The sequence below is a fragment of the Hordeum vulgare genome, chromosome 2H (assembly GCF_904849725.1).
Source record: "Hordeum vulgare subsp. vulgare chromosome 2H, MorexV3_pseudomolecules_assembly, whole genome shotgun sequence".
Classification (NCBI taxonomy): Eukaryota; Viridiplantae; Streptophyta; class Magnoliopsida; order Poales; family Poaceae; genus Hordeum; species Hordeum vulgare.
The window spans coordinates 33189204-33215301 of record NC_058519.1 but is presented as its reverse complement, the minus strand read 5'-3'; the positions used below and the strand labels follow the sequence as shown (position 1 = coordinate 33215301).

The 26098-nt window shown below is 44.2% G+C and overlaps 1 protein-coding gene across 1 annotated transcript; it reads right to left on the bottom strand.

Annotated features, from left to right (window-relative positions):
• Positions 1-1798, bottom strand: LOC123425215 (GDSL esterase/lipase At1g09390-like). Its single transcript, XM_045108886.1, has 4 exons — positions 1417-1798; positions 1138-1329; positions 903-1066; positions 1-799 (listed from the first exon to the last, which is right to left on the bottom strand). Exons 1-4 carry the CDS (start codon positions 1742-1744, stop codon positions 263-265), a joined length of 1221 nt encoding a protein of 406 aa, XP_044964821.1. The 5' UTR covers positions 1745-1798; the 3' UTR covers positions 1-262.
• Positions 1799-26098: the final 24300 nt, after the last annotated feature.

The window sequence follows — 26098 nt, the reverse complement described above, 5'->3', positions numbered from 1 at the left end:
TAGAGGACCACGTGTCATACGGGTATCCTTAATTGGATATCCATGAAGCAAAAATTACAACCGTGTCTAATCCGATTTTTCGTGGATATCCAGATCCAAATGCGTTTCATACCCTTGCCTAACCGTATCCAGATCAATTGCCATCCCTATTTCTGCTCCCGTTCATCCGAGAAAAATGACTAATATTTAATAAAAATATGCTATGAAATAAGTACTAGCTCTGTAGGAAGAGGATTTGTGGCTCTCGGATACCCCACGCACCCTAGGTGTCGCCGTCTCCCTCGCACATCGTTTGCAGAGGAAGAGGAGGGGTGTTGTACTCGGCGGACAGTATCTTGTCGGCGACGATCCGGTTCGCCGCCTCGGTGTAGTGCACCCCGTCCCAGCTGATGCGCCTGCCTCCCTCCGGCTCCGAGCAGGCCTTCGCCTTGGCGGTCCCGCACGCGGCGCCCGGCTCGTAGTTGTACGGTGGCCCGCCGGCGCCGCAGCACGCCGTGAGCGGGCTGCTGAAGCGGTGCGCGCTGTGGTTGGCAAAGAGGCCGTACTTGATGGCGTGCATGTCCACGCCGACGCCGGCCGCGGCCGGCAGCTCCGCGGCCAGGTCGTCCCGGAGGCGGCGCAGGCGCGCGTTGAGGGCCTCGGCGACGCCGTTGTGGCCGGCGAGGCACCCCGCGCCATCGAGCTCGTGTCCGCCGCCTCGGCCTGGGCGTGTCCGGTGCTGTGCCAGCGTGCTGGGCAGGCACCCGAACGGCCCCGTGTTGTAGAGCACGAACTTGCGCCCGCCGGCCTCGTACACCGTCTTGGATGGACGACCGATGATGAGGAGAACAGGAGATTACAAGAGATCGTCGTGCCAACGCAATCCATCTGAAGTGTTTGGAGTGGCAGCTCGATTGGCTCACCTTGACGGCGTTTCTGATCCTCGTGGCGATGGCCGGGACGACGCTCCCAAGGATGCCTTCTTGCGTGAGGTTGGCGGTGAAGGCGACGGATATGTCGTTCTGCCCAATGTCGAACGTGTACACGGCGTGTCGGAACTCCTCGTCGGTGATGCCAGACCCGAGCCCTGCATCCAGCATTCCAGACAGATGGCTTTAGTTTTGTTGCGCATGCATGCATATCCATGGACGTACGTACCTAGCGGGAGGAGCTCCGCCGTGCGGGCCTTGAAATGCCGGAACTGGCGCAGCTGCGTCGGTAGGCTGAACTGCCCGGTGTCGGCAGTCTGCGCCGTGGCGGCGCCGGCGGCGGCGAAGTTGGCCCCGTGGCGGAAGGACACGCCGGACGACTCCAGGTACGGGCTCAGGTAGTCCAACCCCAGCCTCTCGCCTGCACGCCACCAAACTGAACTGATGAGCCTTATTTCGTGTGCATAATCCAAGGAGAACACATGCATAGTACATACATTAGACGTACAGAGGAAGTCGATGTAGAGGCGGCCGTCGGAGAACCGGCCGCTGGGCCTGCCGAAGAAGAGGCGGCCATGGGGCCTGTGAAGCCGGAACCCCGCGCCGGCGACGAGCCCTCCGGTGTCGGAGTTGGAGTCTCCGAAGTTGAACATCACGCATCTCCCAGGAGCACGACCATGGCCAGAAGCTGCAGCTTGCCGTCGTGGCAAGAAAGACCAGCTAATGATGGGCAGGAGCTGGCTCGATGTGACCATCATCACGGCTACCACGGCGAGGAACCGGAGCACCGCCGGCCCAAGTCGAGCAGGTGAAGCGTGAGAGCTGGTCAGCTCCATGATTGTCACCTATCACAGCGACTTAATTACTACTGTACTTACCGGAAATAAGCATATAGCTGCACGCTGCATCTATACAAGGGAGTACAGTATAATTATACACTTTGGTAAACGCCTAGCTAGAGCCCTAAACGGTAACGAGCTCTCCTTCTGTTGACCATGCATGGCAGCAAAATATGCCAACTAACTTGATGTAGTTATTGCCTAAGCTGACAGTAAACTACGTACTGATGGCGCATGGTTGGAATGGAATCTATCGATCTGACCATAGAGCGAATTAAAACAGCTGACACCTTCCACAGGTTGGAATCATGCAACATGCGCCTTCAGGGTTATCGATCCATCGTTTGATGATAATTTTGTTTAGTAGCAAGTCAAATGGAACGATATATATTAACAGTTTCATCATCAATCAATTAATATAAGTGATCCTGCTTCTTAACATATTTTTTAATGATTCGGCCACTAATAGAAAACGGGCCTTTGGCCTGGACCATTTAGTCCCGGCCTGCCTCTGGGCCGGGACTAAAGGCCCGGCCACGTCGCCCCAATTCTCAACGCCTCCCTCGAGGCTTTAGTCCCGTCCCGTAAGGAGCCTGTAGTCCCGGTTCGAGTCACAAACCGGGACTAAAGGGCTACGCGGCGGGCAGTGGTGGTGGCAACCGTTCGTATCCCCCTTTAGTCCCGGTTGGTGGCTCAACCCGGGACTAAAGGACTAACACGTGGCATGTCGTGGTTGTGGCGACGGTTGGTATACTTCTTTAGTCCCGGTTGGTGGCTCAACCTGGGACTAAAGGACTAACACGTGGCCTGCCGTAGTGGGGCGACCGTTGTCGTACCTCTTTAGTCCCGGCTGGTGGTTGAACCCGGGACTAAAAGCCTAACACGTGGCCTGCCGTAGTGGTGGCAACCGTTTGGTATACCTCTTTAGTCCCGGTTGGTGGCTCAAATCGGGATTAAAGGCCCAAACGGTTTGCATCACGCGTCGTTTCGGGCGATGAAAAGCACGAACCGAAGCGTACAGTCGCCATTTCTCTGTTCTTCTTCTCTCTCGCGTCGCCCTCTCTGTTCTTCTTCTCTCTCGCGTCGCCCTCTCTGTTCTTCTCCTCTCTTCTTCCCTTCTCTTCTTCCACCATGCCAACTACCTTTCATGAGGTGGTCGAGCATGGCTCGACGAAGCTCCGTGTCGTGTACACGAACCTGAGCACGGAGGTGCCGTTTTTCCTTCAACAGTTGAAGGAACGATGGTTTAACCACGCACCGGTTCATGAGAAGTTCTTCGGGCTGGATCTGGAGTACACGGCCGATCAACGCGGTGTTGCTGTCATCCAAATATGCTTCGCAAGCCATGTCTTGATCTTCCAATGGGCGAGGTAAGTTTTGAGGCTTTCTTTGATCCAAGATAATGACATTGTATAAGTTTATTTGTTTCTATCATAGTTGGTTCCCTTCAAATAGTTGTAGTGCAACAATTTTGATTACTTGAAGGGGAGCACAATCTAATTGGAATAGTGTTTCATAATCTGAAAAATCGTATTAGAATCAACTAGTGTTTAATATGTTCCATTGGAATCATAGTTGGTTCCCTTCAAATAGTTGTAGTGAAACAATTTTGATTAGTTGAAGGGGGGCACAATCTAATTGGAATAGTGTTCCATAATCTGAAAAATCGTATTAGAATCAACTAGTGTTTAATATGTTCCATTGGAATCATAGTTGGTTCCCTTCAAATAGTTGTAGTGCAACAATTTTGATTACTTGAAGGGGAGCACAATCTGATTGGAATAGTCTTCCATAATCTGAAAAATCGTATTAGAATCAACTAGTGTTTAATATGTTCCATTGGAATCATAGTTGGTTCCCTTCAAATAGTTGTAGTGAAACAATTTTGATTAGTTGAAGGGGAACACAATCTGATTGGAATAGTGTTCCATAATCTGAAAAATAGTATTAGAATCAACTAGTGTTTAATATGTTCCATTGGAATCATAGTTGGTTCGCTTCAAATAGTTGTAGTGAAACAATTTTGATTAGTTGAAGGGGAACACGATCTGATTGGAATAGTGTTCCATAATCTGAAAAATCGTATTAGAATGAACTAGTGTTTAATATGTTCCATTGGAATCATAGTTGGTTCGCTTCAAATAGTTGTAGTGATCTCTCTAGGTTCCATTGCATATGTTCTATTTGAATCCTAAAGATAAGTTTCTCTTTAGTTGTAGTGAAACATGTTTCCTTATTGCAGCAGTATGTAACATTTGTTCCATTCTAATTTGTTTCTGTTGCAGGAGTGACAAGCATTGTCCTGGACTCATGGAGTTCCTTCGCAGCGGCGTCACTTTTGCTTCCGTTGACATAAGGAACGACAGGCTGAAGATGAGGCACAGCTTCGGTATTGAGATACCAGCTGGTTGCCTCGTTGATCTCCAAACAATATTCAGGCTTTGACATGACAGGACTTCGATGGCTCATATGGCAGTTGCCTTGATCGACGAGTCATATGGTGATATGAAGACCAGTTTCCCAAAGTATCAGCACAAACTTTGGGAGAAGGACCCACTTGATGATATCAACATTCAGTATGCAGCAAAAGATGCATACGTTTCATACGAGTTGTACCGCAAGATTCGAGTCGTCAACTATGGCCAGCGTCACCTCGAGGAACTTGGACATTCTGATTTAGATGATTCAGACGAGTAGTATTCTGAACGTCTAACACTTGTATATATATATATCTATGGTAGCTATTATTATGTACTGTTTGGGCTAGTATCATGTACTTCTTGGACCAATTTATATATGTCTAGTTTCTGTTTGTGCCATTATAGTTTCCAAATTTGAATGGTTTAGCCCTTCCTAACTTCATTTGCTACTTTTGAATGGTTTAGCCCTTTCTAACTTCATGGTATCATGCATTTCGACCATATATATATACAAAAAGTCTTCAGTTCAAATAAGTTTAGTGCTTTTCAATTTCAGGGTCAACTAGCTCAAAAAAAATAAGTAAATGCACGAAATATACCAAATGAAGTCAGAAATTGTTGAAATTTTGTGATGTGCCTTTGAATGGTGCATTTTGAACACACAAAAAGTATGGAGTTCAAATAAGTTCAAAAAAATGAAATCCCTTTGTAAGAGATGAGTTCTCGTTCGAAATCCTGCTACTTCGAGAGAGATTGACAGTTTTGTACACGAACTGCATCCAGTTTTTGTCGTAGCCCTCTCAACTTTTTAACACATGCTATGTGGGTGAAATGATGATAGCATGCCAACTTTCAACATTTTCAGAGTTCATTTGTAGTGCTTTTCAATTTCAGGGTCAACTAGATCAAAAAAAAGTAAATGCACGAAATATACCAAATGAAGTCAGAAATTGTTGAAATTTTGTGATGTGCCTTTGAATGGTGCATTTTGAACACACAAAAAGTATGGATTTCAAATAAGTTCAAAAAAATGAAATCCCTTTGTAAGATATGAGTTCTCGTTCGAAACCCTGCTACTTAGAGAGAGATTGTCAGTTTTGTACACGAAGTGCATCCAGTTTTTGTCGTAGCCCTCTCAACTTTTTAACACGTGCTATGTGGGTGAAATGATGATAGCATGCCAACTTTCAACATTTTCAGAGTTCATTTGTAGTGCTTTTCAATTTCAGGGTCAACTAGCTCAAAAAAAATAAGTAAATGCACAAAATATACCAAATGAAGTCAGAAATTGTTGAAATTTTGTGATGTGCCTTTGAATGGTGCATTTTGAACACACAAAAAGTATGGAGTTCAAATAAGTTCAAAAAAATGAAATCCCTTTGTAAGAGATGAGTTCTCGTTCGAAACCCTGCTACTTCGAGAGAGATTGTCAGTTTTGTACACGAAGTGCATCCAGTTTTTGTCGTAGCCCTCTCAACTTTTTAACACATGCTATGTGGGTGAAATGATGATAGCATGCCAACTTTCAACATTTTCAGAGTTCATTTGTAGTGCTTTTCAATTTCAAGGTCAACTAGCTCAAAAAAATAAGTAAATGCACGAAATATACCAAATGAAGTCAGAAATTGTTGAAATTTTATGATGTGCCTTTGAATGGTGCATTTTGAACACACAAAAAGTATGGAGTTCAAATAAGTTCAAAAAAATGAAATCCCTTTGTAAGAGATGAGTTCTCGTTCGAAACCGTGCTACTTCGAGAGAGATTGTCAGTTTTGTACACGAAGTGCATCCAGTTTTTGTCGTAGCCCTCTCAACTTTTTAACACATGCTATGTGGGTGAAATGATGATAGCATGCCAACTTTCAACATTTTCAGAGTTCATTTGTAGTGCTTTTCAATTTCAGGGTCAACTAGCTCAAAAAAATAAGTAAATGCACGAAATATACCAAATGAAGTCAGAAATTGTTGAAATTTTGTGATGTGCCTTTGAATGGTGCATTTTGAACACACAAAAAGTATGGAGTTCAAATAAGTTCAAAAAATGAAATCCCTTCGTAAGAGATGAGTTCTCGTTCGAAACCCTGCTACTTCGAGAGAGATTGTCAGTTTTGTACACGAAATGCATCTAGTTTTTGTCATAGCCCTCTCAACTTTTTAACACATGCTATGTGGGTGAAATGGTAATAGCATTCCAACTTTCAACATTTTCAGAGTTCATTTGTAGTGCTTTTCAATTTCAGGGTCAACTAGCTGAAAAAAAATAAGTAAATGCACGAAATATACCAAATGAAGTCAGAAATTGTTGAAATTTTGTGATGTGCCTTTGAATGATGCATTTTGAACACACAAAAAGTATGGAGTTCAAATAAGTTCAAAAAAATGAAATCCCTTTGTAAGAGATGAGTTCTCGTTCGAAACCCTGCTACTTCGAGAGAGATTGTCAGTTTTGTACACGAAGTGCATCCAGTTTTTGTCGTAGCCCTCTCAACTTTTTAACACATGCTATGTGGGTGAAATGATGATAGCATGCCAACTTTCAACATTTTCAGAGTTCATTTGTAGTGCTTTTCAATTTCGGGGTCAACTAGCTCAAAAAAAATAAGTAAATGCACGAAATATACCAAATGAAGTCAGAAATTGTTGAAATTTTGTGATGTTCCTTTGAATGGTGCATTTTGAACACACAAAAAGTATGGAGTTCAAATAAGTTCAAAAAAAATGAAATCCCTTTGTAAGATATGAGTTCTCGTTCGAAACCGTGCTACTTCGAGAGAGATTGTCAGTTTTGTACACGAAGTGCATCCAGTTTTTGTCGTAGCCCTCTCAACTTTTTAACACATGCTATGTGGGTGAAATGATGATAGCATGCCAACTTTCAACATTTTCAGAGTTCATTTGTAGTGCTTTTCAATTTCAGGGTCAACTAGCTCAAAAAAATAAGTAAATGCACGAAATATACCAAATGAAGCTCCGACGAGGCTTATAAATAAGTGTTAGTCCCCCTCGTTGGGCAAGGTGATACTAAACTTATCGTACAACCGAGGAGGGGCTTTAGTCCTGGTTGGAGCCACACCCCGGGACTAAAGACCCCCTTTAGTCCCGGTTGGAGCCACGCCCCGGGACTAAAGACCCCCTGCTTCCCGCCTCTAGGTCTGCCCGAAAAGAGGCCTTTAGTCCCGGGTCGTGGCTCCACCCGGGACTAAAGGGGGTCTTTAGTCCCGGCCCGAGCCACGCACCGGGACTATAGATCCACCTATATAAGCAGGATTTCAAAAATTTCCAACCCAATTCGTCCACTTCTCTTCTTCTTCCTCTCGTTCTCCTGCCCGGCGCGGCACAACGACGAACGTAACCGACGCTGTCAGGCTGCCCGCCGTCCTGCTCGTCGTCGGCCGTCCTCCTCGCCGCCGCGCCGTCCTCCTCGCCGTCGGGCCGTCCTCCTCGCCGCCGCGCCGTCCTCCTCGCCGTCACGTCGTCCTCCTTGCCGCCGCGCCGTCCTCCTCGCCGGCGCGCCGTCCTCCTAGCCGTCGCGCCATCCTCCGCGCCGTCCTCCTCGCCAACACTCCGGCCAGTAAGCCCCCCGCCCCCTCCTCCCCAACACTCCGGCCAGTATAGAAGAAAAGAAGAAAAAGGAGAAGAGAAGAAGAAAAAGGAGAAGAAAGGAAGAAAAAGGAGAAGAAAAAAAGAAAAAGGAGAAGAAAAGAAGAAAAAGAAAAGATTTTTTTGTCATTTAATTCCTATTGTTATTAGGTTTGTGCTAGATTATTAGGGTTAGTAATATTTAGAATTAGGTTAGGGTTACAAGAAGAAGAAATATGAACAAAAATAAGAAAATAAGATTAGGAAAAATGAAAATAAGAAGAGGAGGAGAAGAAAAGAAGAAAAAGTGTATATTGTATAGTGTATATGCTTAAGTGTATAGTGTATATAGTGTATAGTGTATAAGGAGAGGAGGAATTTTGCTATAGTGTATATAGTGTATAGTGTATAAGAAAAGAAGAAAAGAAGAGGAGGAGAAGAGAAGAAAAGAAGAGGAGGAGAAGAGAAGAAAGAAGAGGAGGAGAAGAAAAATGAAAATAAGTGTTAATAGTTTAATTTTGCTATTGTATATGCTTAAGTGTTAATAGTTTATTTTTAGCAAGAAAATTAATAGAACTAGTTTATTTTTTTAGTTCATTTTACGATGCCTATCCCGCATCCTCGTCTTCGACTCAACGGAGGACACCTGCTTGATCAGAGGGGCCCTGTCCGGGACTGGGCTCCGCCCGGCTGGTATTGGGAGGTGCTACCTTCCGGGGGGCGTAGGTTGGTGAGGAGCCAGCCCGTCGTTGACCCGATCCTTGTTTGGTGGCGGTCGCGTGGGCCAGTGAGGGTGCCGAGGCTTCCGGACACCGCGGAGGTGGTACGTCACCGTGTGAGCGAGGAGGATGAGCACGTCCGTCGCTACATGGTTGCGTTGGAGGGCAGGTTCGAGCATACCTGGCAGGTTCTTCGGGGATCTCACTGGAGCTATGATCCTGTGATGGTTCCTTCTCTTTGGGTGTCCACCGCCCGCGCCGATACCCGTCAGGCGCTACGGTTCTATATGTATTAGTGATGCTATATGTATGATAGTATTCGAGGAGTATTAATGATAATATTCGACGATGTACGGACAAAAGTGATGATGTATTAGCTTATAATTGAATGCATGCTAATTTGAATACTACTTTATTTTACGATTTGGTTTTGCTTATTGAATGCTCAAATTGGAAAATTACTCCTACTTTGAATACTATGCATAAATCTAGGAGTCTCAAATTGGAAAAGTACTCATACTTTGGTTTTTGGTACAAAGGTTAAGAGAATCCATTTTTTGCAGAACTATGGATCCACATATCAGGAACCTCGAAGAGGAAGAACTTCTAGAAGATATAATCAAAGACGGCCCCGACGTTGAACCAGTTGAATCTCCGTCGTTATATCTAAACCAGGACGTTGGAATGGAGGTCGAGCAACACGAAGATGAAGCCGATGGGGCAGGAGATAGGTCCAATGACGGAGAAGGTGATAGCTCCACTGATGGAGAAGCCGGTGAAGAGGAGAAGTCCGACGAGGTATACATATGAAGTTCGACAATCACTTGTAATATGTGAAAAATATTGGAGATAGCTCTATATTGTATACATATACATTCATTTGACGAATGTTTCTCCCTCTTAGGCCTCCACATCGAGCAAAACTACGAAACGAGGCCCGACTAGAAAGTTGGATGCACGGACGCATTACACATTTGAGGTGATATTTCCTATGAGCGAACCCAAGCTTCCTAAGAATGCTGCTGACACATTCAAGAAGAAATGCGGAGTTCTCGTTAGGGATCACGTCTCGATCAGCGTTCCAGAGTGGAACAAGCGCAAAGGGGCAGCCGATAGTGACTATGTCGCCGAAAGGTACAAAGATAATCTTCGGAATGAACTCATGTCACATTTCAACCTGCCAGAATGTGAGAATGAAGACGCCGCAGACAAACTGAGGGCCAAAGTCAAGCAGTGGACTCTGAAGAAGATGGCCGAACTGTTCCGTGGCTGGAAGAAGAAGCTATGGAAAAACTATCTGAAGACACAGAAAGTGCCAGTATTCGAGGGGTATCTAGCCAAGCAGGCGAATCACTGGAAGGCATTTCAAGAGTACAAGGAGTCAGAAGATGCCCAGGCATTATCAGAAAAGAACAAGATAAGTGCCGACAAGAAGATATATCACCACAAGCTGGGGCCAGGGTGCTATGAGACTGCCATCCCAAAGTGGGATAAGAAAGAGCAAGATCTTATAGATAAAGGTGTCGTACCTGAACCACTCCGTGATGAGTGGGAATTGAGAGCAAGAAATTGGTTCCTTGCGCATGACGGGTTGTACGACGAAACAACAGGGGACCTCATCTGCAATGACAATCTTAGGATACCGAGGGAGAATTGGAAAAGGATAGTGAAAGAAATTAAGGAGGTTAGAAGAAAGTTCACTGCAGATAGAGAGAAAGATTTGCTCACACTGGTCCTCGGCAATGACGAACATGGAGGACGAACGCGAGGCTTCGGTCCTTCTTACCCGTGGTGGCTTGGGTTTGGCAGAGACCAAGACACTTACAGAAGCCGAGAGAGAGCAAAGAAGCGGCAGCAGGATGAGGAGAATGACAAGTTCAACCAGTTGCTTGCCAGGATTAACGAGCAACAGAAGCAGATTGATGAGCTTAGAGGAGTACCGCGCCAGGAAGATCCTGCAGTTGATATTACCGGCGCCCCATCTAAGCGGAAAAGCAGCGTGGCTGAATCTGAGGCCCCGCCCGACGATGAATGAAGAATGAAAGAGGGCGGTCCCGGCTACCCCGTGGATGGAATCAAGGAGTCAACATCATGTGAACTCCATTAGAAATTCAAGAACATATCCATGAAGGTGGCCGTCGGACAAGCTTTACCTTCTGGCCCTGATGCACGCTGGCATGGCCGTGAGATTCCAGCTGGCTTTGCTAAAGTCGGGGTGGATGAAATCATGACGGGGTTTAATGATATGGAGCTCGACATAGCTGGACCCGAAGATGAGAGGACACTCGAAGAAGTACTGGGTGGAGTCATCCTATGGGACAAGAACTACATCAAGCTTCCAGGCTCGGCCCCAAGGACAACACCGCCTCCAAGTCGTCGCAGGTCTACACCTCCATTACCTCCAAGCCCTCCACATGACGTCGGCCAGCACAACACGAGTCCATCTCGATCACCGCCGCCGGACTTGGGTCGTCCGTCTCCGCCGCCTCCCGCACATGATACTAAGCGGAAGCGTGCCAGCAAGAACGCTTCGTCGATGATTTCTAAGGGACGGAGCTCCCCAAAGCGCAAACTGTCGCCCCTCCCAAAGGTACCTCATGCTAATCTTCCTATCAGACCTTATGATCATACCCCCGAGGAATACGCCAGGATAGCAAAAGAACAACATGAGGCGCAGATGAAAAGGAAGGAACCCGAGCCCCGCCCGAAATACACCGAGAAGAACATAGCATGGGCAAAAGACTTCATAACCACTCCATCACAGTATGACTTACACTATAAGCCTGATGACTATACATGCACATTGCAGAAGGAAGTGAAAAAGAGCAGGTCACATGCAAGTGCAAGTGGGAGCAAATCAAGTTCAACTACAAGCAAGAAAAAATCAGACGTTCCTCAGCTTGGACAACAGGCCAAACAGTCCATCCCACCCCTCAAGGTGTTAACCGAGAATGTTCCCCCTCCGGTGGAGGGGCAAGCTTTTGAAAAAGCAAAGGAGTTGGCGGATGAATGTGGTATCTTGGTTGAAAATTTGCTGGCTTCCCAAGACGACAGGATACCCAAGGCTGTGGTAGCCCCTAAGCCACAATTTGTCATGGGAGAGCCTTTGGTCAGCAAAGATGATCTCCCAACAAATATGCGTTACTTGCATAAATGGTACTTAAGTGAATCAAAGAATGAGAGAACGATGATCGTGCTGAGTGTCCCACAGGAGTACTACGACCGCTCCGAAGAAATCCATATCGACTTTGATGAACTCTTCCAGATGTACAATGGCGACGCCCTCGACAGATCGCTTTGTCTCTAAGTTTTTCAATTCGTTGTCTACATATAACTTGTTTAGTTATTTCAATTCATTGTCTATATATAACTTGTACTCTATTATGCAGAATGAAGATTCTGGAGTGTAAAAGTAAGAGCATCATAAATATTGGGTTTATTGATCCAGATAAAATACATATAGCGACGCTAACTAATTATCCCAAGGAGACGGAGGAAAACCTTTTAAGGTTTCTAAGAGATCAAAATTTCTGTGACCACATACTGTTTCCATACAACTTCAGGTGAGGGTCTTTACTCTGTTGTGTCCATTCACTTATAAGTGTAATTGATAAGTTACTCACACACACACACACACACACACACACATATATATATATATATATATACACATGTGCAGCTTCCATTGGATTCTGTTGGACATTCAAATTGATAAGGGAAGAGTTGATGCCTTCGACCCATTATCGAGACCCTTGAAACAGTTCCAAAGCCTACAGGACATGCTTCAAGGGTAATTTTAATCATTCTTGCGCTCTATCGGTCTCTTTTGATGATTTTCTGATATATCAATTAATGAAAAACTTAGCAAATCATTATCCTTGTCGGGCAGGGTTTGGAATCGGTTCAAGTGCGTGACTCCCGGTAACTTTCCTGAGAAGCTGACCTTTAGAGCGGCTCAGGTAAGTAGTAGTATGATATACTTCTATTAATTTTCAATACATTTATGATGCTAGATTATTATTTTGATTATATATATTCCATTCTTGTAAAGTGCGACGAGCAGCCACGGGGAACGCATCTATGCGGATACTATGTTTGCGAGACCATTCGCACGTTTACCTCTGAGTTCAAGGCGCAAAGATTCGACGTATGAACATTCACACCTCTATTTTTACCCGTCATTCTTTGTTATCATGATTAATATTCATATTCATCTCCTCTTCTTATATAGCACACGGCCATGAGGACGAAGGTCCTACCAGAGCAACGCGCGATTGCTGTTGCAGAGGAGCTTGCGGGATTTCTGAGGACGGAAGCTATAGAAGACAAATGACGATTTAGTGTAGCTAAGGGCCATTACTGATGTTCGTCCATGTAATCGAATAGACGGGCTCTAGTCCCGATAATTCAGATCTCCATATAATTGTATATATATGATCGCTTGTAAGATAAGTTAATCTTATATATATATGCATAACTATTTCTATTTTAAATTATATGAAAACTAATTCCCGAACACAAAACGAGGCATCACGTTAATCTCCTCAACACCTAAACCCTAAAACCCTAAAACCCAAAAATAATTTCATTCAAAAAAAAAACCCAAAAGCCAGCAAAATCTGAAAATCTGTAGTCCCGGACCGTGTAACGAACCGGGACTAAAGGGCCTGCCCCTGGGACGCTACGAGGCGCCCACGTGGAGCACCTTTAGTCCCGACGTGTAAGAGGGCCGGGACGAAAAGGTTAGACCTTTAGTCCCGCCCCTTTAGTCCCGGTTGATGAACCGGGACTAAAGCCCCTTACGGATCGGGGTTATAGGCCCTGTCCCCACTAGTAGGCCCTATATAAATGTGTGCGCGCATGGGGGAACAGGGCGAGAGAGTGAGTAAATGGGCGGGGGGAGAGGAAATATTGAGCAAAAAATGTTCTCTCAGTTTGAACAACTAGCGAACGAATTCAAAAGATGATGTGGTGATCTGGGTGTGCCAGAACAACGTTCGCTTGGAAATCAAAACAAAACTGACGTCGGATATATTACATTTCTCAGAAAAATTGGTGAAGTTTCCAATAAAACCATAGATGGAAAAGACGTGACATATAAACATGTGAAATCCACATAATATAATGTGTGTGTTCTTCCTACATCTCTCAAATGGTTTGAAATTGCATGGTAAATAGAATGAAATGTCTGCCTCTTGTGTTGTTTGAAAATATTTTTTTTTGATATTTCGTGCTCTACATTCCATGCATTTGCAAAACTCAGAATGTAGCATATGAAAATTACCTTCACGCGAAGTTGTCTGTTTTCCCGTCTCCCCCTCGCGTCGGCCCCGCGGGCGACCGAGCAGGGCAACCATAGCCGCCGGCATCTCTCCCCCTCCTTCCCGTCTCCCTCCCTCGCCGCCGTCGGCTAGCACCGCTGGGCAAAGCCCTGCTGGCATTGGTGGCGGCGGGAAGCTTCTCCCCCCTTTGCTCGGCCCGGGGTTGGCGCGGGCCAATCTCGTCGGGCCGGGGCGCCGCGCTCGTGAGGGATCGGTGTCGGGGCGGCAAGCACGGGGTGGTGACGGCGTGTGCGGAGGCGCGGGCGACGACGCCATGCGCGCGGGCTTGCTGTGCGGCGGCTTCACGCGAGGCTCTCTGGCAGTTGCATGAGATGACTCGGGGGCATGGGATCCGGCGCAGGAGGCCGCGGATCTGCATGGCGGCAGCTCGGGGGTGCCTCCCTCGCCGCCGCATGAGGCTGGCGGCGCGTGGCTGTTGTGGCAGCCGGCGGCGCCAGATCTGGGCGCTGTTCTCCGGCCCTGATCTGTGGGCCTCTCTCCCACGGGTTCTTGACGGTGCCGGCAAAGTTGCCGGGGCCCTGACTGCGGGTGAGGCTGGTGGAGGAGATTCGGATTGGGGGAAACCCCTTGGTTGGCCCAGGCCGGCCGCGCCGACGATGACGCTCAAGGGCGCCATTTTTCTTCTTGGAGACGTCGGTTTACATCTGCTCCTCTGCTCCCCTCCTTGCCTCTTGGGTGAAAACCCTAACTCCGGTAGGCGGCGACGGCGTCCTTGACCTCGTGACCTTCCTGAAGGCTTCGCCTTGAGGGTTGAGTGGTGGTGGACATTGTGTGGGTCCTCGACGGTTGCTGGTGGTGGGCACTGCTTCGGGGGAAACCCTAGGATCTGGTCTTCCAGATCAGACGATAGCGATACTGCGGTGCCGTTTCTCTCTTGGGAGCATCGTTTGTGGAGCAGCGCTGGCAGACTGAGGCAGGAGGTGGAGAGGCTTTGCCTTGCACGGAATTTCGGTGGAGCTGTCAAGTCATGTCTGGCCGACAGGTGCTACGCTAAGTCATGCGTGGTTGGCAGGTGCTACGCACGACAGATCTCCTTGAGTTTTCGCATCTGGACGGATGAGCGCAGGGCGGTGGCGCCATTGTGCGCCGTGGTGGCATCGACGGATGTTTGGACTGGCAAGGATGATACGGATCTTTTTCCTAAAGATGGGTCAGTGGTCCGATGATGATGGCGGCTTCTAAAACGTGTGCGTGAGGTGTGCGTTTTAGATGTGCTGCACCGGTTGTTGTTTCCGATACGTTATGTGGATGGATTGGCGACAACACCGGTTTTAGATATGTGAAGTGAGAGCACTCCACATTATCGAGTTTGTAGGTGTGACCGTGTGAGTGGTGGCTTTGGGTGGTTTGATGTATGTTTTTGTGAGACCTTTATAAAATAATTAATAAAAATAACTGCATGCATCGATTAATGCAGAGGCCGGGGTTTAACCTACTTTCCCAAAAAAATATGAAAGTTACCTTCTCATATTGCAACGGATATTGTTGAATAATCAAACTACCATCATGCATTAGCATAGCAATAACAGAGACGAACCATTAAAAATTGCAACGACATAAATGAACTATTGCATCAGCCATCACTATCATGAAAGCCTATTTTATAGCCCGAGGCTTCCTTAGATCCTTATGACCTCAAAGTGGGCTCTCGGCGACAATACCAAATGAAACACAGGTTAATGACTTCAAACACACATTAAACAGTAACAACCCTTACCTCGTATGCAGCCATGGATTTATTCAAAACTAGCTACTTCCTCCTAGGCGGCGTTCGGATTCCCTCCGCTCCGCGACTCCGCGCCGGAGCGGAGTGGAGTTTAGTTAAAAAATTTGGAGCTGGTCCAAACTCGCTCCGCTGGCTCCGCGGAGCGGAGCATTGCCGAACAGTGCTCTAGTATCAAGCAGTAGGGAGAAAAAAATAGCGTCATGTGTCGTGTAAGTGACTAGCAAGATGCCCTTAAACGACTCAACTTTTCAATCTTTCTGGACAAATAGTCTGCCAGCAACTTTGTTCTCACTCAAGGGCGGGAGGCTGCTAATGATTGAAACCGAAGGCCCACTCGCATTCCTCGGCGGCCCGCTCAGGTTGCAGGTCCAAAATGGACCTTGTAATTGTTTTTATGTTAGTTGTCTCAAAAGGATAGGATCGGCTTGGAGAGAAATGGTTTGTGGATGTGGCTAGGCTTGTAGAGAAAGTTCATCTTCCTCGTTCCTCCTTCTCGGCTGTAAGATCGAATTTATCTTATAAGAATCCATGAAAGTTTAGACCGATACACAAAAAGATCACAATCTGGCATCAGAGCCAATCGGTCCAAATAAAATTCCCCATCATAGCCGCCCCATACGGTTCACTCACAAGCAGCGTGCGGCGTCGATGGCACAAATTACGCCGGAGACCAGGGCTGTCTATATGATGTTCCGCCCGATTTCAACGCGGCGGGACAAGAGCTTGCGGGATCGAGCCGACTCCATCGCGCAAGCGATCTTCAAGCTTGACACCAAGATGATTCAGCTTTCCGGGCGCATCGATGAGGTCAAGCACTCCATCGGTGTTGACATTGACAAGATCCACAACGGTTTGGACTCTGTTCATCGTCGACATCATGGTCGAGCATCATATCTTCTATGTTCGAATCATCCGAGGAAGACAACGAGGATGAACTTCAATCCATCTAAAAATGCACTCTGACGTGGGGTAGCTGCTAGCACACTCGACTAGTATTGTGTTGCAATCCCGCACAAGCGGCTACCGTCGTCATGTGCATCGTCGTTGTCTGTAGCTTCGTCGCCCTCGCTATTCCAGCATATGCGCCACATGGTCGCAACACTGGTCGCTGCTAGTTCCAGCGTCAAATGTTGCACTCACGTTGCCCCGTGGTTTTAGCATCCACGCCGTGTGGTCGTAACGCTATGGCTGCCTAGTTCGAGTTATTCGGTTTCAGTTTTCTTATGATTTTTATTTTCTTTTTCATATTTTCTTCGGTTTTCAATTATTCTCTCGTGCTTTGGTTTTCTTTGCCTTTTCAAATTATTAAGTACATGTCTATTTTGTTCAATACACATATTACATTTTTCGTACATATGTGCAAAACAATTCTATACATGTTGACCTTTTTTTAAATACATGTTTCGAATGCTTTTTCAGAAAATATGTTAAATATTTTACGAGCAAAGGTTGAAACATTTTCTGAATATTACGAAATATATTCTTTGTAGTTACACAAACATTATTTATTTTGTAATCTTATTTCTAGACTATATATTTCAACATATTCATATTTTCAATGATACAAAATATTTTAAAATAGTAAAAAATGACAATGTATAAATATTTTTAAAATGTCACACATATGTTTCATATGACTTTTTTAATGTCATAAAAAACCATTTTCATCTTATCAGCCTTTTTAAATACTTCACACTCATTTTTACAATGTATGAACAATTTTATAAATACCACAAAATTATTTTTGAAATCCATGATTTATTTAAGATGTCACCAAACATTTGTTTTTCAAAGATAAAACATCTTGCAGGCATACCGGATTTTTGTACACCAAAAAATATATATATTTAACTGTACACACATTAATTCCAAATTTTTCTGAGGATTTTAAAATTTTCAGTAACATATTTTTAAATAGTAAAATTTTAAAAAATATATTAACATGTTTTTACCTAGATGAACAGTTTTTAAATCCAAGATAAACCCTTTTCAAATCTTAGCCATTGTAATATTTGAATTTTAGCTATTGTAATGTTCGAAATATACATATTAAGAGTATTTCCAAATATGTAAAAAAATAAAAATAAAATGAACAAACGAGCGTAGGAGCACAGTACTGGGCTGGTCCTGCAACACATCTCTTGAGGACTATATCCTGCCTTAACGCGAGAGTTCGTACTGTTTCACTTTCGTAGCTGGCTGTGTGTTGGAATGCTGTTTTCTATGTATTTTCTTACTTCTCTTCGGTATGTTAGTTTCGACTTTCGTTTTCTGTGGTCTTTATTTTTTTACTGGTTTGGTTATTTCCATAATAGGGTTTTCATTTTTTCTATTTTCTTACTTTTTTATTCGTTTCCACTTGTTTTTAATTTCTTTATTTTCTTCTACTTTTTTGGTTTTTTTTTCCATCCTTTTTATTTTTTATCGGTTTTGTTTGTTTTCTCTGTTTCCTCCATGGATTTTACCCTTTATCATTCATTTGTTATGTTTTCTTCAGGTTAATTTTTTTATTTGGTTTCATGTGTTTCTTTTTTGTTTTTCGTCGGGTTTGTTCGTTTTTCTTATTTTATATGAAAAAATGTTGATGACGTATTTTTAAAATGAAACATGTATAAAACAATTACCTGGTGAATACAAAAAATGTTCAACATACATTAAGTAATAGTAGAATTTAGAAAGATTTAATGCAAAAAGTTACTTATGTATTTAGAAAAGTTTGAACATGTATATAAAATATTCATGATATATATGAAAAACAGAAATTGTCTCTGAAGAAATGATTATTGCAGTTAAAAAACAGCTCAACACATGATCAGCCTTTTTTAAACATATTTAAATATTTTTAAATAAAGAATCATCATTTTTATACACATTTAACATATTTTGAATACGTCATCGACATTCTTTTCATACAAAATGTATATTTTCTATATATGAAAAAAGAATTCCTATAAACATTTAACATTTGATATATGGAAAAAGAATTCCTATTCTCCTTCTCCGCGGTGCTTGGCGAAACCCTGCTGGAGAGCCACATACTCCATCGCCACCACGTCATCGTGCTGCCGGAGTTCTTCCTCAACTTCTTCTCCCTCCTTGCTGGATCAAGAAGAAGGAGACGTCCGCGGGCTGTAGGTGTGTTGAACGCGGAGACACCATACGTTTGGTGTTCGGATTGGATCTTCCGTGATTTGAATCGCCGCGGGTACGACTCCATCAACCGCGTTCATAGTAACGTTTCCGCTATGCGAACTTCAACGGTATGAAGATGCTCTACCTCACTCGTTGCTCGTCTCTCATAGATGATCTTGGTATGACATAGAATTTTTTTTGAAATATTACTACGATCCCCAACAATCCGTTCTTCGGAACAATGGAGCGCGCAAGTGGCTGATACGTCTCCAACGTATCTATAATTTTTTATGGTTTCATGTTATTATCTTGTCAAACTTTGGATGTTTTGTATGTCTTTTATATCTTTTCTGGGACTAACTTATTAACTCAGTGCCAAGTGTCAGTTCCTGTTTTTTCCGTGTTTTTGACCCTTTTCATAGGAGGATTTTAAACGGAGTTCAAACGGAACGAAACTTTCAAAAATATTTTTTTCGAAACAGAAGATGATCGGGAAGCTTGAGAACCAAGGTAGGGGGTCTCCAGGGACCCCACAAGCCCCCTAGCCGTGGCCAGGGGGCCGCGCCTCACAAGCTTGTGGGCTCCTTGGGCCTCCCCTGCCCTAGGTCTTTCGCCTATATATTCCCATAAATTCCAGAAAAAATCAGGAGATCATCGAAAGTACTTTTTCGCCGCCGCAAGCTTCTGTCTCCGCAAGATCCCATCTGGGGCACATTCTGGTGCCCTGCCAGAGGGGGATTCAGATACGGAGGGCTTCGTCATCAACACCATGACCTCTCCGATGATGCATGAGTAGTTCACCATAGACCTACGGGTCCATAGCTAGTAGCTAGATGGCTTCTCCTCTCTCTTGGATCTGCAATACAAAGTTCTCTATGATCTTCATGGAGATCTATCCGATGTAATCTTCTTTTGCAGTGTGTTTGTCGAGATCCGATGAATTGTGGATTTATGATTAGATTATCTATGAATCTTATTTGAATTTCTTCTGATCTCTCTTATGCATGATTTCATATCCTTGTAATTCTCTTCGAGTTGTGGGTTTTGTTTGGCCAGCTTGATCTATGATTCTTGCAATGGGAGAAGTGCTTGGTTTTGGGTTCATACCGTGCGGTGACCTCACCCAGTGACACAAGGGGTAGCGAGGCACGCATCGTGTTGTTGCCATCAAGGGTAAAAAGATAGGGTTTTCATCAGTGGTTTGTGATATGTCCATTTTGCATCATGTTTTCATGTTGATATTTATCGTTTTTTGGGATGTTATTACACTTCATGGTACAATTCTCATGCCTTTTCTCTCTTATTTTGCAAGGTTTACATGAAGAGGGAGAATGCCGGCAGTTGGAATTCTAGCCTGAAAGTGGAGCAAAGTTGAGATACCTATTCTGCGCAACTCCAAACGCCGTAAAAATCAATGAGGATTTTTTTCTGGATTTATAAAAAAAATACTGGGCTGAAGAAGCGCCAGAGGGGCGCCAGGAGGTGGCCATAAGCCTGCTTGGCGCGGTCACCCCCCTGGCCGCGCCAAGGGGGCTTGTGGGCAGCCTGCTGGCCCACTGCCCCCCTCTTCTGCTATATGAAGGGTTTCATCCAAGAAAAAATCAAGGAGGAGCTTTTTCATGGATTCGCCGCCGCCACGAGGCGGAACTTGAGCAGAACCAATCTAGAGCTCCGGCAGGACGATCCTGCCGGGGAAACTTCCCTCTCGAAGGGGGAAATCATCGCCATCGTCATCACCAACACTCCTCTCATCGGAGGGGACTCGTCACCATCAACATCTTCATCAGCGCCATCTCATCTCCAAACCCTAGTTCATCACTTGTAACCAATCTCCGTCTCGCGACTCCGATTGGTACTTGTAAGGTTGCTAGTAGTGTTGATTACTCTTTGTAGTTGATGCTAGTTGGATTATTTGGTGGAAGAGTTTATGTTCAGATCCTTGATGCTACTCATTACCTCTCTGGTCATGAATATGATTATGCTTTGTGAGTAGTTACTTTTGTTCCTGAGGACATGGGATAAGTCATGCTAATAGTAGTCATGTTAATTTGGTATTCGTTCGATATTTTGATGTGTTGTATGTTGTTTTTCCTCTAGTGGTGTTATGTGAACGTCGACTACATAACACTTCACAGTCGACGTTCACATAACACCACTAGAGGAAAAACAACATACAACACATCAAAATATCGAACGAATACCAAATTAACATGACTATTATTAACATGACTTATCCCATGTCCTCAAGAACAAAAGTAACTACTCACAAGACATAATCATAATCATGACCAGAGGTGTAATGAATAGCATCAAAGATCTGAACATAAACTCCTCCACCAAGTAATCCAACTAGCATCAACTACAAAGAGTAATCAACACTACTAGCAACCTTACAAGTACCAATCAGAGTTGCGAGAAGAAGATTGGTTACAAGAGATGAACTAGGGATTGGAGAGGAGATGGTGCTGATGAAGATGTTGATGAAGATGCCTCCCCTCCGACTAGAGGAGTGTTGGTGATGACGATGGCGATGATTTCCCCCTCCGGGAGGGAAGTTTCCCCGGCAGGATCGTCCTGCCGAAGCTCTAGATTGGATGTGCTCAAGTTCCGCCTCGTGGCGGCGGCGAAACCATGAAAAATCTCCCTCTTGATTTTTTCCAGACCAGGACGCTTCATATAGAAAAAGAGGGGGGCTAGTGGGCCTTCAGGCAGCCCACAAGCTTGCCCACCGCCACCAGGGGGTGGTGGCGGAGTGGGGGCTTGTGGGGCCCTGGTGGCTGATACGTCTCCAACGTATCTATAATTTTTTATGGTTCCATGCTATTATCTTGTCAAATTTGGATGTTTTATATGCATAACTATGATATTTTATATCTTTTTTTGGGACTAACCTATTAACTCAGTGTCAAGTGCTAGTTTCTGTTTTTTCGTGTTTTTCGCCCATTTTCAGACAGAGTCCAAATGGAATGAAACTTTACGATGATTTTTTTGGACCAAAAGAGACCCCCGAAGCTTTGGAAGAAGGCCAGATGGGCCACGAGGGAGTCACAAGCCATCACACCGCCACCCCCCCGGTGGTGGCGAGCAGGCTTGTGACCTCCTCGTGGGCCCAACCGACGTAATTCCACCGCCATAAATTCCTATAAATTCAGAAACCTCCAGAAAGAAACCTAGATCGCGAGTTCCGCCGCCGCAAGCCTCTGTAGCCACCAAAAACCAATATGGAGCCCGTTCTGGCACCCTGCCGGAGGGGGAATCCATCTCCGGTGGCCATCTTCATCATCCCGGCGATCTCCATGACGAGGAGGGAGTAGTTCTCCCTCGGGGCTGAGGGTATGTACCAGTAGCTATGTGTTTGATCTCTCTCTCTCTCTCGTGTTCTTGAGATGTCTTGATCTCGATGTACCATGGGCTTTGCTACTATAGTTGGATCTTATGATGTTCTTCCCCTCTCCTTCTTGTAATGAATTGAGTTTCTCCTTTGGAGTTATCTTATCGGATTGAGTCTTTGAGAACACTTGATGTATGTCTTGCACGTGTCTATCTGCTGTGATCAACTTGCGGGTTTGTGACAATTGGGAACCTATGCATATGGGTTGGCACACGTGGATTCAGGTGAGTACTTGATGTATGTTTTGGTGATCAACTTGTGGGTTCGTGACATTGGGAACCTATGCACAGGGGTTGGCACACGTTTTGACTCTCTGGTAGAAACTTTGAGGCACTCTTTGAAATTCTATGTGTTGGTTGAATAGATGATTATGAGATTGTGTGATGCATATCGTATAATCATACCCACGGATACTTGAGGTGAAAATGGAGTATCTAGGTGACATTAGGGTCTTGGTTGATATGTATCTTAAGGTGTTATTCTAGTACAAACTCTATGATGGATCGAACGGAAAGAATAGCTTCGTGTTATTTTACTACAGACTCTTGAATAGATCGATCAGAAAGAATAAGTTTGTGGTGGTTTCATACCCGAAAATAATCTCTTCGTTCGTTCCCCGCTATTAGTGACTTTGGAGTGACTCTTTGTTGCATGTTGAGGGCTAGTTATATGATCCAATTATGTTATCATTGTTGAGAGAACTTCACTAGTGAAAGTATGAACCCTAGGCCTTGTTTCCACGCATTGCAATACCGTTCATGCTCACTTTTACCATTTGTTACCTTGCTGTTTTTGTAATTTAAGATTACAAAAACCTTTATCTACCATCCATATTGCACTTGTATCACCATCTCTTCGCCGAACTAGTGCACCTATACAACTTACCATTGTATTAGGTGTGTTGGGGACACAAGAGACTCTTTGTTATTTGGTTGCAGGGTTGCTTGAGAGAGACCATCTTCATCCTACGCCTCCCGCAGATTGATAAACCTTAGGTCACCCACTTGAGGGAAAATTGCTACTGTCCTACAAACCTCTGCACTTGGAGGCCCAACAACGTCTACAAGGAGAAGGTTGCGTAGTAGACATCAGTGGGCCCCCTCCGGTAGTTCTTTCGCCCAGTATTTTTAATATATTCCAGAAAAAATCCACGTAAATTTTCAAGGCATTTGGGGATGTGCAGAATAGTGGACTAGGATTTGCTCCTTTTCCAGTCCATAATTCCAGCTGCCTAAATTCTCCCTCTTCAAATAATCCTTGCAAAATAAGAGAGAAAAGGCATAAATATGGTACCACAAGTAATATAACAACCCAAAAAGCAATAAATATCAACATGAAAGCATGATGCAAAATGGACGTATCAACTCCCCCAAGCTTAGACCTTGCTTGTCCTCAAGCGAAAACCAAGTTCATAAACATGTCCACATGTTGAGGGACGAAGGTGTCGATAAAACATAATACGGACATGAGGGGATCATGATCACACATAGAACATCAATATATCATAAAGATTCTTATGGGAAAGTGACAATTCCTTCACAAAGCAAAGCATGAAGCAAAAACCTTACCGAGAAGTAACCAACAATAGTCCATAGTCATTGAAGCAATTGCAATTTATCACAACATCAAAAAGAGTCAAATAAGAGCTTGTAAGGCAAACCCACATACTCAATCATCTCTTTTGTTTTCCACAATTGTTATAACTCACTCGGTACTCATGGTGTCAAAGTTTCAGCTGGACACAGAGGAAGATAGGGGCTTATAGTTTTGCCTCCCAACGATTTACCTCAAGGGTAAAGTCAACAACAATAAAGCATGAGTACTCAACTCCAAGTTGATATATGAATATAGATCTTTCCCAAGCATGTGACGGTAGCCAAGACAAAGGCAAAAAGGGAATTGGTGATGATCACCATGACTCTTACAAGGGTAAAAAGTAAAGGTACAAGATAGGCCCTTCGCAGAGGGAAGCAGAGGTTGTCATGCACTTTTGATGTTTGAATGTGTGTCCTCTTAGTGCGGAGGAACGTCACTTTATATTGCCTCCTGTGATAAAGAACTTTATTATGCAGTCTGTCGCTTTTATGTCTTCCTCACCACAAGTTCGTACAAAGCTTATTTTCCACACACTAATAGATCATACATATTAGAGAGCAATTTTTTATCGCTTGCACCGATGACAACTTACTTGAAGGATCTTATTCAATCCATAGGTAGGTATGGTGGACTCTCATGGCAAAACTGGGTTGGAGGTTTATGGATGCACAAGTAGTATCTCTCCTTGGTGCGGGAGTTTTGGCTAATATGAGGTGGAAGCAAGCGTCACATGCTAAGGGATCTCTAATCATATAACATTGTTTGGAACCAAGCAAACACAATTCATTATGTTGTCTTCCTTGTCCAACATCTACTACTAGGCATGTACGTAATAGTTTGGTGAGTGCTCACAATTGTAAAAAGTGTCTAAGATGATATATTTATATGTGAACCTCTTTTTCCTTATTACTTCTTATTAATTGCAACAATGACTGAGGTCTATGTTGATTTATTCTCAACAAGTTTCAATCATCATACGTGTCATAAGTGAAGTTATCACTTTCCATAAGATCGTCTCATGATTTTTCATGCTATCGTTCTTTTCATAATTTTGATCATGGAACAAAGCAAAGCCCTTGACTAAGACACTCTTTATTATATAGCTCGTAAGATCGAATACATCGGGGGAGAGACAAAAGCAAAAGACTCAAACTAAAAACTAAAGACTTATTCCTCTAAAAGAAGAAATAAAAACTGAAAAGGAAAGAACTAAAACAAAGGTAAAAGCAAAAGATATAAAGGTGATATGATACCAGGGCAACTCCCCCAAGCTTGGCAGAAACCAAGGGGATTGCCCATACCAATGCTTAGTTGTCTTCCTTTGGTGGTGATGGTGGTGATGTTGTCGCCTTTGATTCCAAGAGAGCTATCAATCTTTGATTTATACCTTTGAGATCTGTGACATGGTTTTCCAGCAAAACAACTTCACGAGAAAGAGAAATATTGCGAGCACGAGTTGTTTCGCAAAACCTCAAGAGTTCAATCAAGGATGGAGAGAGCATGTGGAGGAAGGGTTGGAGAAAATCTACTCCTTCAACGTCTTCAATGTTGAACATAGGTTGAACTTCCTGCCTAGCTTGGGTTTTCTCCTTAGCTTTGTCCCTGGCTTCCGTGACTTCTACTCTTTTCAGATCAACATCTACTTCCTCATGAACTTGGTGAAGATCATTCTCCCCAACAGATTCCTGAGACATCTTTGCTCTAAATCTGCGGCAGACAACAAGCTCGAAACGAAAACAGAGGAAAACTGCGCGACATGGAGATCAAAACCTTCGGGCGACTATATATTGATTTTTTCTAGGCCGGAAGGAGTCCTCCGCAAGAAAACAGAGTCCGGGAGGCACACGAGGTGCCCACAAGCTTGCCCACCGCCACCAAGGGAGTGGTGACGGAGTGGGCCCTTGTGGCTGCCTCGTTCGCTCTCCGGACTGCTTTTTATTTTTCTAATTTTCCAAAAATTCCAAAACGGAGGAAATTTCCTATTGGAAAAGTATCAGAGTCCAATTTCTTGCCGAAATAGATACATCTTCGTTTTCAAGGTCTGAAATAGGCTGATAAACATCCCTTATGTACTCCTGTGGAGTTATGACATTGATGATATTGGTCTCAACATTTATGGGAGTACCATTTACCACTCTAGGAAAATTGCCTTCCGTGTTATTGATTTTGATGGCACTGGAACGATATACTTCCTTGATAACATAGGGACCTTCCCATTTAGAGAGAAGCTTGCCTGCAAAGAATCTCAAACAAGAATTGTATAACAAGACATAATCACCTACATTTAACTCTCGTTTCTGTATTCGTTTGTCGTGCCATCTCTTAACCTTTTCCTTGAACAACCTGGCATTCTCATATGCCTGGGCTTTCCATTCATCTAACGAGCTGATATCAATCAGCCGCTTCTCACCGGCAAGTTTGAAATCAAAGTTGAGCTCTTTGATTG